Below are 17,937 nucleotides of genomic sequence, written 5' to 3'. Positions count from 1 at the left end.
AATGTGGGATTCGAGAAAGGGCGCGCAACCTAGCGCTTTAAAATTGAAAAAGTAATCTTATTTCGGCAGCCCTGGTTGTTGCTATCGACTGTTATCGATTAATTGACTTCAAGGCAACCCCGAAAACGCCACTTTTTCCCGCTGTCGCTCACACATACAGACGCAGCAACGCGCAAAACGCTCTCGCTTCTCCAAAATAATTTGGAAAACTCAATAATTAAACAATTTTATCGTGAAAGCCCAAACAAACGGCATTATCAAAATGTCGAAAACAGATGCCGCCGCAATGGAGACCAACGAGGAAAACTCGGTAAGAGCTATTGACTACAGCAAAAGCTGCGTTCGCAAAATTTTCGCCAAACGCAGACGCCGCATGCCGCTTCGATAAAAATTTTACAGATGTTTGTTAATAATTTGCTCATGCAGAACGAGACTACCTCGGAGGCGACCAGCTCCTCTGGCGAAAAGGAGGCCGAGTTTGACAATAAAATCGAAGTAGATCGCAGCAGACGCTTCGATTATTTGTTAAAGCAAACGGAGATTTTCACGCATTTTATGACAAACAGCACAAAGAGCCCAACCAAACCCAAGGGGCGCCCCAAGAAGAATAAGGACAAAGACAAGGATAAGGATGTGGCAGAGTTAGTGATTCAGCAAATGCTCGTTAAGCTACATAACTAAAGTTATCTTTTCATTTTCAGCCATCGTCATCGCAAGACAGAACAGGAAGAGGATGAGGAGCTACTTGCTGAGGACTCGACTAGTAAGGAAATATTTCGCTTTGATGCTTCGCCAGCCTATATTAAAGGAGGCGAAATGCGTGACTATCAAGTGCGTGGTCTCAATTGGATGATATCGCTCTATGAGAACGGCATTAATGGTATCTTGGCTGATGAAATGGGTTTGGGTAAAACACTGCAGACTATCTCTTTGCTGGGCTATCTAAAGCATTTCAAGTGAGTAGCAGTTACCTATGCCCACCTTAATCAATAGACTTGTTACATATATATACCTCTTCCCTAAACAGGAATCAAGCTGGGCCGCACATTGTAATTGTCCCCAAGTCAACCCTTCAAAATTGGGTCAACGAGTTTAAGAAGTGGTGTCCGTCGTTGCGCGCTGTTTGTCTCATTGGCGATCAGGACACTCGCAACACCTTCATTCGTGATGTACTGTTACCTGGAGAATGGGATGTTTGCGTCACCTCCTATGAGATGTGTATTCGCGAAAAGTCGGTGTTTAAGAAGTTCAACTGGCGCTACATGGTCATCGATGAGGCGCATCGCATTAAGAACGAAAAGTCAAAGCTCTCGGAGATCTTGCGCGAGTTCAAGACCGCAAATCGTCTGCTAATTACCGGCACGCCCCTACAGAATAATTTGCATGAGTTGTGGGCGCTGCTCAATTTTCTGCTTCCCGATGTATTCAATTCTTCGGAGGACTTTGACGAGTGGTTCAACACAAACACTTGCCTGGGCGATGATGCTCTTGTTACGCGTCTACACGCTGTACTGAAGCCATTCCTGCTGCGTCGTCTAAAGGCAGAGGTGGAGAAACGATTGAAGCCCAAAAAAGAGATGAAAATCTTTGTTGGTCTGTCGAAAATGCAGCGTGACTGGTATACCAAGGTGCTCCTCAAGGACATCGACATTGTCAACGGCGCTGGCAAAGTCGAGAAAATGCGTCTTCAAAACATTTTAATGCAGCTCCGTAAATGTACCAATCATCCATATTTGTTTGATGGTGCTGAGCCGGGCCCTCCATACACAACGGACACTCATCTCGTCTATAACTCGGGTAAAATGGCTATTCTGGACAAGCTTCTACCCAAGCTACAGGAACAGGGCTCTCGAGTGCTAATCTTCTCACAGATGACTCGCATGCTGGATATTCTGGAAGATTATTGCCATTGGCGCAACTACAACTATTGCCGCTTGGATGGCCAGACACCGCATGAGGATCGTAATCGACAGATCCAAGAATACAATATGGAGAACAGCACCAAATTTATATTCATGTTGTCCACTCGAGCCGGCGGCTTGGGCATCAATTTGGCCACTGCCGATGTGGTCATTATATATGATTCGGATTGGAACCCACAGATGGATCTACAAGCCATGGATCGAGCTCATCGTATCGGTCAAAAGAAACAAGTGCGCGTGTTTCGCCTAATTACCGAAAGCACCGTCGAGGAAAAGATTGTGGAACGTGCCGAGGTGAAGCTGCGACTGGACAAAATGGTTATTCAGGGCGGCCGTCTCGTCGACAATCGTGCCCAGCTGAATAAAGACGAGATGCTGAACATTATACGCTTTGGTGCCAACCAGGTATTTAGCTCCAAGGAGACTGACATCACCGACGAGGACATCGATGTCATTTTGGAGCGCGGCGAGGCAAAGACGGCAGAGCAGAAAGCTCATTTGGACAGCTTGGGCGAGAGCTCGTTGCGCACCTTTACCATGGACACAAACGGCGAAGCGGGCACCTCATCTGTTTATCAATTTGAGGGTGAGGATTGGCGCGAAAAGCAAAAGCTAAATGCGCTGGGCAACTGGATCGAGCCACCGAAGCGTGAGCGTAAGGCCAACTACGCTGTGGATGCTTATTTCCGTGAGGCGTTGCGTGTCTCTGAACCAAAGGCACCGAAGGCGCCACGCCCACCCAAGCAACCAATTGTTCAAGACTTTCAATTCTTTCCGCCGCGCCTGTTCGAGCTGCTCGATCAGGAGATTTACTACTTCCGCAAAACTGTTGGCTACAAAGTACCCAAGAATCCGGAACTCGGCTCGGAGGCCACCAAAGTGCAACGAGAGGAACAGCGTAAAATTGATGAAGCTGAACCTCTCACTGAGGATGAGATTCTTGAGAAAGAAAATCTGCTGTCTCAGGGCTTCACAGCTTGGACAAAGCGAGACTTCAATCAGTTCATCAAAGCGAACGAGAAATATGGACGCGATGATATCGAAAACATTGCCAAGGACGTGGAAGGCAAAACGCCAGAAGAGGTGATCGAATACAATGCTGTATTCTGGGAGCGATGCACTGAGCTGCAGGACATTGAACGCATCATGGGACAAATCGAACGTGGCGAGGGCAAGATTCAACGACGCCTGTCCATAAAGAAGGCGCTGGATCAGAAGGTGGGTTTAGCTATATGAATGTTTTTATCCCCCTTTGAGTAGTATTTTATTTCAATATTTATATTCCCTGTCCTTTTTGTAGATGTCTCGTTATCGCGCACCTTTTCATCAGCTGCGTCTGCAGTATGGCAACAACAAGGGCAAGAATTACACAGAAATCGAAGATCGTTTCTTGGTCTGCATGCTGCACAAGCTGGGCTTTGACAAAGAAAACGTTTACGAGGAACTGCGCGCGGCCATTCGGTAAGAATTCGAAAATTATAATTTTTGACAAAGAAACCAACTAATGCAATTTGATTTACGGCTTGTAGCGCTTCGCCGCAGTTTCGCTTTGACTGGTTTATTAAATCCCGCACAGCTCTGGAGCTTCAACGACGCTGCAATACGCTAATCACACTAATTGAGCGTGAGAATCTCGAACTTGAGGAAAAGGAGCGCGCCGAGAAGAAGAAGAAGGCACCCAAGACACCGGGCGGCAGCAGCACAAGCACACCTGCACCGCCGCCGCAGCAAAAGGCAAATCAGAAGCGCAAAAGCGAGGTGGTCGCCACCAGCTCCAATGCTAAGAAGAAGAAGAAGTAAAGAGCCAGCCGCCATGACGTCGCAACCGAAGAGACAGTTTATAATATAGCTATACACATAATACATGATACTGATAACAATAACAATACACACATCCGATTTATATGAGATTCAGCTCCACACAACATTATTTTAAAGACCATCCACAAAAACATTTTAGGCTCGAGTTTGTAGTTTCTTAATTCAAGCAACAAAAGGAACATTATACTACCTACTTAAAGATTAACAAATAAGTAATAATAATTATGTATGTGCGCCGTTGTATTCTATTCCACTTAATTGTATTTCGTTATAAGTTTTCAATTATTTATACTTTTAAATATATGCAAATTATTGTCATGGAGCAAAATTAAACAAACTTATACATCCACACATGCATTTTGTGTTGAGCTGGAGTTTTCTAATCCACTGAAAACATTTCTGGCTAATATGTGGAATCGTGAACTTATACTACATAAGTTATATTGGATAAGAAAATTGATATGTTAGAAGGAATATTAATAATGAATTTTACAAATTTGGAGAACAGGAATAACTGGATAGCCTGGCCAATATTCTTAAACTTGGCCATTTATTTACACATGAATCTATTTACATATATCTTGCGAATGTAAACATTTTCTCTTATCATATTCAACAAAGCATTTGATTTCTTATCAAAATGTTTTTATGAAAATTGGGGTCATAAACATAATTATAAAACTTAATTGGTTTTATAAAAGCTCTGCAGTAAACAATTAATTAGTCATAATTTATATCATATATGAAGCCGCTTTTCCACACGAAGGTTTCCATTGATTTATATGATTCCCTAGTGTTATTCAGTGTTTCAAAACTTCAATATAACGAAATCCTTATCGAGACACAATAGAATTGCTTTCGCTCTGTAATTTAGTGTATGCAACTATACCCTTGACTCTAAATGTCGTTAAGCAGAACCTATTTAGATTCTCGAGAATAGAAATAAACTGGTTTGCCCGTTAAGAGCCACGCCCACAAGCGTACACATAAAATTAATATTTTCAACAATTTCATTTTATTTAACGCGTATAAAAGAAGACTTTGAAACTTATTGAATACGATTATAAATTCTATGGATTGGGCATTACTTAAGATACAAATATACAGACACATATAGATATATCTGTTTATATGTGTATAAGGATGCATAACAGTTAGATACAGGTACTTACTAGGCACACATAAGACAAACATATATGTGCGAAATCGGTGTTAGGGCTTAACAATTAATATCAACTTTACAATGCAGTCCAGCAGTCCGGCAGCTGCTTAGCCATGTTCAACATGGCCATTGGGGGTTGGGTCTACGTGTCTCTAGTTGTGTGTGTGTGTATGTGTGTGTGTGTGTATGTGTGTGTGTGTGTGTGTGTGTGTGTATGTGTGTGTGTGTGTGTGTGTGTGTGTGACTGCTGCTCTTAGTCATTTACACTCGCCCGTCACTGGATGCACCTGCATCTCTTTAATACTACTCAGGTGCTGTGACAGCACATGCCACTACTCCTGCTTGGGATTGATTATCTCGTCGATGGAGGCTACTGCGCCGGCGACAAGCGCCAGGATCGAGAAAACTCCCAACAATACGTTCTTGATAAGCTTCCATTTGCACCAGCCCAGACGATCGGGCCACAGGTACACGGTCTCCACGAAGCTGGGCACAAAGATGCCCAGCAGCGAAAAGAAGACGGCGCCCACGAGGCTGATGAATGGCTCCAGATTGGGAATGCCCGCTGCAATGCCTCCGCTGACCAGGATGATGCCAGTGCGCAGCAGAATTTGCGTTATGTTGTGCTTCTCCGGTCGGAACTTGTGCTGGATCTTGCGCCAGAGAACTTCATTGGGCCTGCAATAGGAGGGAGAGTAAGGAAAAGGATGTCTGTAGTGGTGAAATGCTTTACTTACACGTAGAACTGGAGGCCATAGGTGAAGAGTATAGCCACGGCCATCAGCAGCTTGGCCGTGTCACCCAGCCAGCTGCCATCGGGCAGATTCAGCGTGATGCTGCCTCGCACTTCGTCTCCAAATCTGACCTGTAAGGTGAGCAAAAAAGCATGAGTAAAACGCTTGCAACTCGATGAGCTGACCTCCACTCACATAGCCGAAGAAGCCAATGATGGCGTAGAGCACCACAACCGTAATCATGGCCGTGTTGAGCACGCCGGGACAGCCAAGGAACTGCTGTGGCTTTCTCATCGAGTTCTCCACGGGCATGACGACGCCGATGCCCTCCATGGCAAAGATGACAGTGGCAAAGAAGAGGGGAATATGGGCAGCTGGCGCAATCAGCGGCTTATCACTGAAGTCGAGCTCCTGGTCGAACATGTAGTACAGTGTAATGACAAAGGTGACAACAATGAACACGTTCGCCATCAGAGAGAAGGGCACCAGCCACTTCAGGTTTCGGATCTGGCCAATCAGCAGGCAGGGTATCACCGTCATGGCTATGTAGATGCGCACGTCCCACTCGAGGCCCACATCATAGTTGATGACATCATGAAACGAGGTCGCTATGAAGACCATGTAGACACAGGCGGCGGCATAATAGGTAGCCATCAGGCCAATATCCACAAATTGCCTGCAAAGATCATTTATCAGTTATCTTTAACGGAAATACTTATCCCAAGTCCCAGTTATTTATCAATACAACAACAAAAAACACTCATTAATTATACGAGTTATCAGGAATCGATAAAAGTTTGCGGGGAATATTTTTGATTCAAAATGTGGTCACAAATGCGTGAAAGTAATTGATGGAAGTGTTGTTGAACTCTACAGATTATATATCAATTATATAGAATATATGCAAAAATTTCCCAATTTCCATTTGATAATAATTATTTACGTATATACCTAAATTTCCTTCAGATATTGTTAAGAGTATTTCAACTGATTTTCAGTTATCTTATCTATATACTTATAATAGGATTTTGATGCGAATATAAGCTTAACGAAGTTAAACATTATTTGCCAAAATTTACCAATTAATTTATCAATTAATATTTAATTAAACTGATAAAAAATAAAAAGAAAAACAATGAATATGATATAAAATAAAATTATGATATATCGACACTTACTTGGCGAAATTGGAATAGGGTCTTAGACCTTTAGGTCCATATTCGAACACCTTTTCAGCAGTCTCTGCAAAACCCAGAGCTGGAACCTTGGCATCGCGACAAATCTTGTGAGAAGTTGCTACCTAGAAAGATTGAGATAAAATAGATAAAGATAAATTATAAAAATCGAATGCGCATCGAATTGCTCCCTAATTAGTTGGCAAATTAAATAAAATAATAATTATTAATTAATAAATAATATTGCTTATGAAGTATAATTTATATTAATATCTTACATTTGTAGCCATAAAGATTTATTTATATGTTTAGTTTTCTTTACTTATATATTTTTTGCAGTTTGTTTTTAAGAGCTATTCAGTTTTTTAACAAAAATGTCTAATTATATTTACTTATAATATTACATCGGACAATTTGTAATTTCTTTCAAAGTTCTTCAATTGCATACCTAAGGTAGGGCTGTAATTTACTCTTTTGTTGACCCTATTTTCATAGTGTTAAATAATGACGACTCCATAAACAAGCCATCAGTTTGTATTAGCCATGGTAACCGATTATCGCCAGCTGATAGCTCTTGTTGGGCAATCGACAACTGTCTGGCATTGTCCAGCAACTACATACGTAATAATCAAGCTTAGGAATAGATAAGACCTGTATGTTTATTTAGAGCCCACGCGTTACTTGCGCTTTTTCGTTAATTCTAATTAAATCTCAAGCCATAAATCTGCAACTCGAGTGGCTCAAGATATGTGGAAGTGTGAATTGCCTGGAGATTTGTGAGTTGATTGTTGGACTTTCCAACTAGAAGAAATTATTTATAGCGTGCTTCATTATTGGGCGTGTGTCATTTATAACACTTGTAATTTCTAGGAATTGGAGCACATATATTATTGGCACTGATCTGCTATAGTAACTGATCATTATAAACGTCAGGCTGTCTGCCGCTGATAGTGAAGGCGACTCGCACGCATTTTAAAACGCGCCTTTATCGAGGTCTTTGCCAATTGTTTGCACATGCGCTCGAGCTTGAACGGCCCTTGAACTAGTTGCTCTTTCCGCAAAGCAAAGTGCAAGAAAATCCCCGGCATTTAGCAAATGCGTCAATTGCGAAAATAGGTGCTAAAAAGCTTTCAGCCGGATACGCAAATTTCTTTATCGATTGCCTGATTGGAAGGCGTTGGCAAGCCAGTTTGCTTATCATCTAGCATGGGCTTTACTTTATATACCATTTAATAACATTAGATTTGACTTAACAAGAAAGTTGCATTGAGTTGCATTGACTTGCATTTAATTCCTGAATAAATATTATTGCTAAGCTACTTTCCCACGAGCTCGTTCAATTTTCTTTTATTTGATCAGGTACTTCAGCTAAGTCGATTGGTAGATTATTTAATTTAATAATATTTCCTTTTTTTTTACATTTTTTGATTAATTTTTTGTTTGTAAAATTTTACTGATTTTTAATCTAAAATTTTGCATACATTTTATTTTTTTAATAATTCAATAGATGTCTTTTTAATCTTGACATTTCCTACTATAAAGAAAAATATCCTTTCTCTAAGTTAGGTTCATATTAATATTTATGAAACATCTATTCTACTATTTATCCTACCCTTATATTGATAGAGTTTCTTCAAGTTTTGCATTTTAAATTTGCTTACTTTTTGTTGTTTTTAAGGGCGTTTCAAAAACTTTCTGAAGACAGACAAGTTAAGTTAGATCTTCTTTAACTACATATTTTATTCAACTTTAATTTCAATTCACTTTCTGTTCGCATTTGATGACACTACTTACCAGAATATGCACACAGTGCGTGCAGAGAAAGCCGACGACGAGTGTCATGATGCCGCCAAAGAGCAAACCGGAATTGTGAAAGGCCATGGGCATGGCCAGGATGCCAGTGCCCAGGGAACTCTTGAGGAGATGGGCCAACGCGCCGCCAGAGCTGGCGCCATTTGGATCGCGATGATCGAACGGACTGTAGTCGCCCTCCTCCAGTTGATCCTTCTCCGTCAAGTTGGCTCTGTAATGAGCGAAAGATTCAGAGTATGAGAGGATGCATATTCACCAAAAAATGACTAACACTTACTTGGAGTTGAAGTCCTTCAGACTGTCGACCGTGCTGCTGTAGGCGGGCGGCAAGGCTTCTTGCTTTGAGCTCGCATTCGAAGGCCGTGCCGTATTCGGTTCAGCGGCGGCCGTATCCGGCGTAAATGCCTTATTGTCCGTCATCTGTGGATGATCGAAATGTTTGCTTTTAGGTTCAATGTAGGTTTGGTTCTGGGCAGGGTAGAGCTAATCCACTTGAGAGATTTCCCAGGCGCATGCCGATCGATATCTTATCGTTGACAATTTCAAGTACTTTATATCGCAACACAGGTCGGACATCTATAAAACTATGCGAATCGCAAATACGATCGTTATCTGAATTTTTCGGACCGTCCAGATATAGACGGCAGTGTACTGCATTCATAAATTTTATTCAGTATTTTCCGTCAGGGCTATAATTCCGGACTCATAATTCCGATATAGACCCCATAAAAGTCCATTCAAAGTTCCCCTCAAAGCTCTCGGCCATAATGCATAATGATAACTCCCATGGTCACCTGACCAAACACTCATACTCCCCTTTTCTCTCTTTCTCTCTATCTCCCATTCTCCCACTCCCACGAAATAGTCAAATTAGATTAGGTTCTAATCACTTCTTAATGTTATTTATGGCTTTTCTCGAGAGCTGGATGAGTGTGCTGGTTGCCAACTTGCTTTGGTGCCAGCTACACTCTTAGCATGTACTTTTTTTGGCCGATTAGATTAAAGGAGCACGTGGTATAGGACTCCTTCGAAAAAGTTGTAATATAATTGAGCATTCCGTTTAATAAATTATTATTCACTAATAGGGAGCTATTTTATAAAAATGAACTAGAAAAGGATAGACTTGAGTATATAAACATATACATATTCTTTATGGATTTAAATCATGTGCAATTATTTTTCCATAAGCAAGGATAATTTACTTCTTCCGGAAGATTAAATTTAAAAGTCAAACTGATTCCAATTTCAACAATCAATTAGTTTCAATCAAAACTATACTAATTTTATTAAAAAAAAAAAATATTTTCTTTTCATAAAGTAAAATTAGAATCAACCAAAAAAAAAAAAAAAAAAAAAAAAAAAACGAAGAGTAATAAGCTGCAGGCTGCATAACTAAATTTGGTTTGTTTCAAGAGTTATAATCCTCTTGTTGAAGCAGTGAAGAAGGTTTTGATAGGAGAGGAGAGGAATCGAAATTGCAATACACCTGATGTCACTGATCCTTAGTTCAGATCTTGTTTATATTTAACAGTTATTATTTAGATACAGATTGAATAAAATATAAAGTAAAAATTTCATATTTTTATAAAATTCATTTAGATTTTGACTAAGTTTTTCAATTTATTCGAAAACTGATAGAATCCGAAATTAATATCACAGTTACTGCTTCGATTTATTTGCAGAATTAAATAAAAAAATTAAAAATTTAAAACAATTGCCGCATAAAAGTTGCTTCTGAACAAGAAGCCATATAATCGTTTTCATTCATAGTTTCAAATTAATAATTCATTCAGAAAATGGAAATTTTTGAGATAAGTTTTCACGAGCCTAATAGCCCAAGTCTCTCCATTTCTTGTTTGTCAAGAGGCAGTTAAGAGGTTAATTGATTAAACTTACGTTTCTTTTCCTTAACAATAATTATTCTTATTCTTTATATGGAATCGAATCGAGAACTAGCTAGGGCTTAGAACCGAACGCGCCCTCGGGCCAAATGTAACTGAATGCTCGGGCCGGCTACAATGTTGAAATGGTTGAAATGGCTACCAAGGAAGGTGTCCGAAAGATAACACCTCGATATGGCGGCAGTTGATACAGTAACACGGCGAAATGCTCGTCATAAATACTCAAAGCTACTTTTAAAATCAATTATAAAGCTGTACCCAATAACCGATAAGGCTGATAAGCAATTACTATTGTTGTTAACGCCGCCTGCCTAAATTTAAAGCAGTCCAAAGAGGACTCTGCTATACTCGTATGCTATCTATCTGAGACTTTGCAACTTTGCAATTTGTATGCTAGTTGCGGCTTACCTGGAAAAAGCGAAAGTTAATTTTATAATAACATAATTGAAATTAAATGTTGTGGACGTATCAAGAAAAAGATACGCTTAAGAAATTGTACGAGCATTATTTATCAAAAACATTATTGATAAGATTAGTCAGGCAATTAGGAACAATATATATAATGCATTATAGAATTTATATATATATATATATATATATGTATATAAATCTTTATCTGCGACATTGACATGTTTTACAGTTACGACAGATGCAATAGCCTATATAGTTAGCGAGTTTCATTATATCTACATAGTTATAAAAGGGTTCATGGGAAATTGATTGAATAAAAGTTTACGAGCTTCGATTAGAAATGTTGAGCCCGTATTTTATACGAGCACTGGCCGATTGTAATTATTATTATGTATATTGTTGGCACTAGAACTGTTTTGGTTTTTTACTGTGTCACGCGGACGATCGATAGGATCGTGAATCATAGCGGACACTTGATTAGCTCTCGATGTCATATCACTGTCCGCGAATTTAGACGAATTATTTATGTTTATTGGCGCCCGATTGCCGTTGGCATTATAATCGACGCTCGACTGCCACCACCCAGCCATGATTTAATTAATAATCATAATAATTGAGCAACAAGTGCGTCACTCAATTTTTTATGATTATGCTAAATGACAATGACATCAGCTGTCGGGGTAGAGCTTAATATCTGTCCTAATCTCAAGAGTTTATTAGTTCATAATTTCTGTTACTATGTTTGAGAAAAAGCTATATATATTGTATGATTACCATTGACTTTTAAAAAAATATTTGAGAAAAAATGTATATTTTAATATTATAGAAAAAATGAAAACTTAACTCATTATAATTTATCTGATTTTATATTTTATTCATATCACGAAACTGTATCGATTCCAATTTAGGCCAAACTTGATTTTATATTGCTTAAGCAAAGGATATGGAATCGGCATCAGATTTATTTTGATTGCATTTCATAAAGCATTTAAGTTTCCTTAAATTACTCAGGTAACCCAAATACATGCAACTTAATGGCCAAAAATTTGAATAATTAAGAATGTGGTTTTGCAAAGTTAAAAATGCAGAAAACTTGTTTTTTACGCCAAATAATAATATAAAATATTTAATGTAATGTAAGTATTAAAACCGGTTTATTTCGATAAGCTCGACTCTTCAACTTGAGATTGAAGCACTCCAAGCCCTTAGGAACTGAATATGTACATTAGACCACAATGTCTAAAAAATTAATTTGGCCTGCATTCCCATAATTTATTTTTTCTTTGCTCTACATAATATTTAAACAATTATTTATGTATATAAAGTCAACGTATGATTCAGTTTTTTATACATTTTGTCTATAGTTTTGCATATCTTATTTTGTTTTCTTATTTGTACTTTTTTTTTTAAGTTTGATTCACGTGCTGCAAGAGCTGTTGTCCGACACGCAGAATTATCAATAACGTAATCCATCAATTCGCAATTGAGGGTTAATGTTTTTTCAATGGAGCTGCTCAGTGTCAAAAATCAAATTCGCGTCTAGGTAAGTGAGTTCGCTTTCGATATGCAAAAACGAAAAATAATGAAAAATTAAACATGCGTCGCATAATTAATGAGGTCGCTGGCGAATTCTTCATGCTGAACTTGTATATTGCAATCGCGTGCGCAAATTACAAAGCCTTGCCCAGATATTATGTAAGTTCGCTGAGAACGGCTCATAAATTAGCTCGAGCTTATGGAAACCTATTTAAATCCTAAACGGCTGGCAGAAAAAAAAAGTAAAATAGTAGATGATCAGCTGTTAGAAATCTAAGCAAACCATAGAATATAAATTAAACTAATGAATACGATCAATTTGTAAGAGCAAAGTAAAGTAAAAATGTTTATATAAATACAATAAAGTTTCTCAGTTCACTAAATTCAACAACTTTTAGAGCTTTGTTAACTTAAGATTTATTGCAAATTAGTTGTAAACAATAATAAATAAAATTACCTTTCTGTAGCACGTCGGCTATATTTGTGACCAATTGATTCTAGGTAATATATTGTTACTCGATTTGTTATAGTTAAATGTTTCATTAGTTAAGTCAAGTCTTGATTGCTAAAAAGATGTCGCAAAAATTTTCTGGATACAACTTATGACCGTAAATTTCACATTATTGCTTGAGAACTAGCTCAACTCATAAATGTCAAGGGTAGCTAATATATCATTTCATTCAGTCGAGTTCAAAGGAGTACAAGTTATAAAACAGTTTTTGTTTTTGATTTATATAAATTGCTCAGCAGTAGAGAAAAACTAAATAAGAGATTATCTATATATATAAAAGAAAGTTGTGTAAAAGTGAAGACTGCTTATAACTTGATTTGGGCTGAACCAATTTTCACGCTTTTTGATTTGTTGGATTTGTCTCCGCAACGAGTTTAGTATAGTATCTTAAAAATACTGAAAAAATTTGCCGAATACTTGAAAAACGCGGTTTTTTCCCCAAATGTTCAAATTTTTTTTATACCCAGTAGGCTTGGTAACAGTGACAGTTTTGACAATAGTGTAGAAGTAAATAAACAAATGTAGTCAGTCAGTCTACGGTCTCCTGACCTCGAGCAGACCTGACTATTCAAAAAAAAAAAAAAAAAAAAAAAAAAAAAAAAAAAAAAAAAAATTCAAATCAAAAGGAAAAATATTTCAAATCAAAAATCTGCAAAAAATCAAAAGATTAAAACCTGACTGTTCAAAAAATAAATAAAAAATTAAAAATTCGAAATTAAAAAAAAAAAAGGTAATTATTAAAAAGTGTATTTTTTGCTTTTTATATTTTCGGACTTTTAAACTTTATAAATATTTCAAATCAAAAATCTGCAAAAATTAAAAAAAAAATCAAAAGATTAAAACCTAACAATCAAAAATAAATAAAAAATTCAAAATTCAAAATTCGAAATTAAAAAAAAAAAGTTAATTATTAAAAATTGTATTTTTGGACTTTTACAAAAGCTAAATATCTCGAAAGTTCAGGTATTTGTTTGTCTCAAACATAAATTTGTGTAAATTATTTATATTTATATTTCTCGATTGTTTTATATGGTTTTGTGCGAGGGCAGTATTACTATTAATAAAAATGCCGCGTCCTAGAAGATCTAATCTTTCCCGGCGGACCCATAATGCAATTAGGCAACGGAATAGCGCGAGTCAATTATCTGACGAAGAGCGAGAAATCGCCCGAGAAAGGCTCCGCGTTAGTACCCAGGGAAGAAGGGCCTTAATTCGTGCTTCTCAAAGAGAGGCAGCCCGTGAAATGGCAATAAGAAATGGTTCAAGGATTGATTTGAATCGAGCAGCGTTTCGATATGATTGCACCATTGATTACAGCTTGAATCGTTTAGTTTGCATTGGTCCAATGGACGTTGTTTGCTAGCATTGTGGCGCATTGAAGTTTGCTGGTGAAACGCCCGGTTTGTGCTGCCTTAGTGGTAAAGTGACATTGCCATTAGCGGTCACCATAGCCATTGCGTTCCCTGCTTTATGGCGAAACACTAGAATCACGACATTTTCTAGCGAACACTCAAAAATACAATGCCTGTTTCCAAATGACATAATTTGGGGCGGAAAATATTGGAGACGGATATTTAAGGTAATTTACGTTAAAAATTTTATTTTCTATGACTGCCAAAAAAAAATTTTGAATAATGTAGTTTGTTAGATTTCTGTAAATAGTGTTTGTAAATATAACTATAACTATGGCTTTGAATTTAAAGATTCAAGGCCAGATTTGCCATCGCATTGGATCATTGCAACCTATTGAAGATGCACAGCAAAAATTCTTGCAAATATACTTCATGGGCAATATGGAAGAACAACTTGACCGGCGTCAAGAAATGAACACAGCTATGAAAAGAGCAATTCTCCAAGATTTGCATGCTTAGAAATTTAAACCAACCAAAACTGTGCAATGGAACGCGTTTGGTGATAAGAAAACTGATGAGCAATGTGATTCACGCGTTGATACTCAAAGGAAAATTTAAAGATGAGGAAGTTCTTATTCCTAGGATTCCGATGAGCTCAACAGATATGCCCTTTGAATTTAAACGAATTCAATTCCCGCTTCGTCTTGCCTTCGCCATGACGATCAACAAGTCACAGGGCCAATCTTTGACTATTTGTGGCCTCAATCTAGAAAATGCGTGTTTTTCTCATGGTCAATTGTACGTGGCATGCTCACGTGTTGGCAAACGATCCGCATTATTTGTTCTTGCACCCGACCAAAAAACGAAGAATGTCGTTTACAACAAGGTGCTTGAATGAAAATCCGATTAATAAATTTATCAGTGTATCCCAGCCTGAACAACATAGCTTTCAACAATTTTTTACCTAGAAATAATATAGAGGGCAATGCAACGTTTGCCGGGCCAGCTAGTAATTATATAATGTACAAAAATGTGTTTTATACAGCTTCTCTTATATTTTCTCTCCAAAGAAGAGCAATTTAAAACTCGTTCTCTCGAATTTTATTATTCAGCAGTTTAATTTTTGTGTATTTGTGAACTTAAATATTTATTAATAATTTGTCTGGTTAAATAGTAAACTTAATATTCTCTTAATAGCTGTTTTTTTTTTTTACATTTCATTTTGTATGTGAATTTAATAGTTACCTTCTCCCAAGTGTTATTAAATGAATTATATATTCGGAAAGATATATATTTGAGAATATGCTATTTGTTTATTGTTTTTGGCAATTTGTCTGAGTCCAGCATTGACACGAATTGTTAAGCTCTTTATATTCCTTTATTTGCTTAGCTTAGCGTTAATCAACGCCCACGCAAATCGCCTGGCCGAAAGTCGCGTGAAAGTCGCGTGAAAGTCGCTTAAAGGTCGCGAGTGGTTTGTTTCACTGGAAGTTGAGTCTAATTAAATTTATTTAATTTGTTCTACACAATGCCAATAGTTAAAAAAGGCTATGTAGCATACGCGTAAATAACGGATTCCTTTTAAGTAATCACTAAATCCGTTTTTAAAGTCGCGCGCGTTTTTGTAACTTCCGAGCTGCGACTGCGTGCGCTTTGTTGTTAACGGGCTGGCGATCAGTTAGTGACTGATATTAAGCCAATGATTGTGCCTGAATTTGTTGCTGCTGCTGCCGGCTATAAAGTACACACAACACAACACAACGCAACGCACACAGCTACACCTGTTGGATGAACTATTTATGGGTGAGAGGGGGCAGCCAGCAATTAGCGCAGCGGACAATAAACGAAACTGTGACGCCGTCCTCTCTCTCACTCAGCGCGTGTGTGTCTGTGTGAGTGTGCGCATGCTTTCTATACCAATTGGATCGTTTTGGACATTGCAATTGTCTTGTATAGCAAGACAAGTTGGGCATTGCATTGCATCGCTCATACGCACCGTTTGTCCGCTCGCACAGGGTGGCACATGAATCAAAAAGTGCATCCACGGCCAACAGCAGCTGCAGCTGAAAATGAGCAGCTTTTTCGCTTTTGCCTGCACTTGTACTAGACCTGTTAACAAAATCTTGCCACAAATTAAAATGAACAAATAGTTAAAAACCAGACCTCTTAAACTGTTCTTGAAGTTTAAGAACTTTTATTTATTTATGACATTTATTTATTCACGAAAACTTGAAAACATATGCGCATATCTAGGTCAGTGTAACATATATACTATGTTCATATTTGTATCAGATGACTTTATAGATAACACACATGTTCATACATATCTAAATTGATTGTAATGAAATACTCTGGCTTTATCTACGCTATCTTGGATTTCATACTGTACATCATCATCATCATATATATCATATTATCATCAGATTATGCATTATGCATTTAATGTTTTACTCTATGTATACAAAATGCTTGTATATGATGCACCATCTATGGTTCATGGCTCTACAAATAAAGATATCTGTTATCTCCGATTGCTATTTGTCATTTGACGAATGTGTGACTGCAGCCTGTAGAAAAAATTCCTAAGTTAATTGGCAAGTTAATTCCTCATATCATATCATATTTAAATCCTAGTAATATTTAAATAGTATGGAAAAATGGGAAATTTGTTTAGATAATTAATGTTTATTTTCATTTCTGATCTTAATATTTTGTTATTTATTTTAATAGTGTAAATTGATTTATGTAAATAATATAGCTTTAAGTTTTAGTCGAAGTCGAATAACTTCACTCAACTGTCAACTGACACTTTTCAAACAAACTCAAACATTTAACTCAACCAAGACTCGAAGCACCCTGTATATTGCAAGAGACACAGTGTCTGCCAGCAGCAATTAATTTGGCTTGGCGTTTGGCGAGAAGAGACGTGCAGAGAGGCTTGGCGGAGACTTGGCGGAGACTTGGCCGAGGTGGAGTGCAATGAACATTGTCAAGCTAAGAATTTGAGAGGCGCCTTAAAGAGCGCTTTGCACGGCACAGGCGATAGCTAAAAGTACTTCAGCAATAAGGCAATTACTTAGAGGCAGTTGCAGTTGTTGGTGATTGTTGTTGTTGTTTTTGCTGTTGCCGCCTTGAGGCGTCTCTTCAAGTCCGATCATGGAGTTTAGTGATTAACTTGTTTCAAGTGGACGTTGTTGTTTGTTTGCTGTCGTTTGCTTGTGCTTTTGTGTGTTGCGTTGCTCTTGCACTCGATTTTGTTGTCTGGCCATAAAATTGCTGTCGCTTGTTCCATTCAGTGGGCCAGTGGAAAATTTTTGAATCACAATTTTCACGCGTGACGCACTTTAAAATGTCTCTTTCGACTTCAGTTTGAGTGACTTAATAAAGGCACCAAGATACTCGATTGATATATAGATGAAAAAGCTAAACTAAAACTTAAAGCATATATTTACATTTAACGGCAAATGTAATTGGCTGAAAGCAATTTGTGATTTAAAAAATAAAATCAAAAACAAGCAAAACTTACTTGACGTAATTGTCACAATTGATTGGCTCTTAATTCGTTGGCCCTGGTGTATCTTTAATTTGTGCTACAAACAG

The 17,937-nt window shown here is 37.8% G+C and overlaps 2 protein-coding genes and 1 long non-coding RNA gene across 4 annotated transcripts; 2 read left to right on the top strand and 1 right to left on the bottom strand.

The window, feature by feature from the left end:
* Positions 1 to 120: 120 nt before the first annotated feature.
* On the top strand, positions 121 to 4,092 carry Iswi (nucleosome-remodeling ATPase imitation SWI). Its single transcript, XM_089471493.1, has 6 exons — positions 121 to 310; positions 427 to 641; positions 702 to 956; positions 1,028 to 3,140; positions 3,223 to 3,383; positions 3,452 to 4,092. The coding sequence occupies exons 1-6, from the start codon at positions 263 to 265 to the stop codon at positions 3,720 to 3,722; spliced, it is 3,063 nt and encodes a 1,020-aa protein (XP_089327619.1). The 5' UTR covers positions 121 to 262; the 3' UTR covers positions 3,723 to 4,092.
* Positions 4,093 to 4,735: 643 nt separating this feature from the next.
* LOC149268814 (proton-coupled amino acid transporter-like protein pathetic) lies at positions 4,736 to 16,042 on the bottom strand. Of its 2 annotated transcripts, none has more exons than XM_089471499.1 (7): positions 15,583 to 16,042; positions 8,904 to 9,046; positions 8,609 to 8,837; positions 6,818 to 6,939; positions 5,835 to 6,315; positions 5,643 to 5,770; positions 4,736 to 5,583 (listed from the first exon to the last, which is right to left on the bottom strand). In XM_089471499.1, exons 2-7 carry the CDS (start codon positions 9,044 to 9,046, stop codon positions 5,238 to 5,240), a joined length of 1,449 nt encoding a protein of 482 aa, XP_089327625.1. In that variant the 5' UTR covers positions 15,583 to 16,042; the 3' UTR covers positions 4,736 to 5,237. The 2 variants fall into 2 exon arrangements, with proteins under 2 accessions (XP_089327625.1, XP_089327626.1); XM_089471500.1 differs by lacking the exon at positions 15,583 to 16,042 and adding an exon at positions 10,523 to 10,674.
* On the top strand, positions 13,179 to 15,282 carry LOC149268815 (uncharacterized). Its single transcript, XR_016270553.1, has 2 exons — positions 13,179 to 14,564; positions 14,689 to 15,282. It is a non-coding gene; the product is annotated as an uncharacterized LOC149268815 (long non-coding RNA).
* Positions 16,043 to 17,937: the final 1,895 nt, after the last annotated feature.

This window comes from Drosophila arizonae, chromosome 5 (genome assembly GCF_054131065.1).
Source record: "Drosophila arizonae isolate 15081-1271.41 chromosome 5, UAZ_ARI_1.0, whole genome shotgun sequence".
In the NCBI taxonomy this organism is placed as follows: Eukaryota; Metazoa; Arthropoda; class Insecta; order Diptera; family Drosophilidae; genus Drosophila; species Drosophila arizonae.
This window is presented reverse-complemented; position numbering and strand designations above follow the sequence as displayed.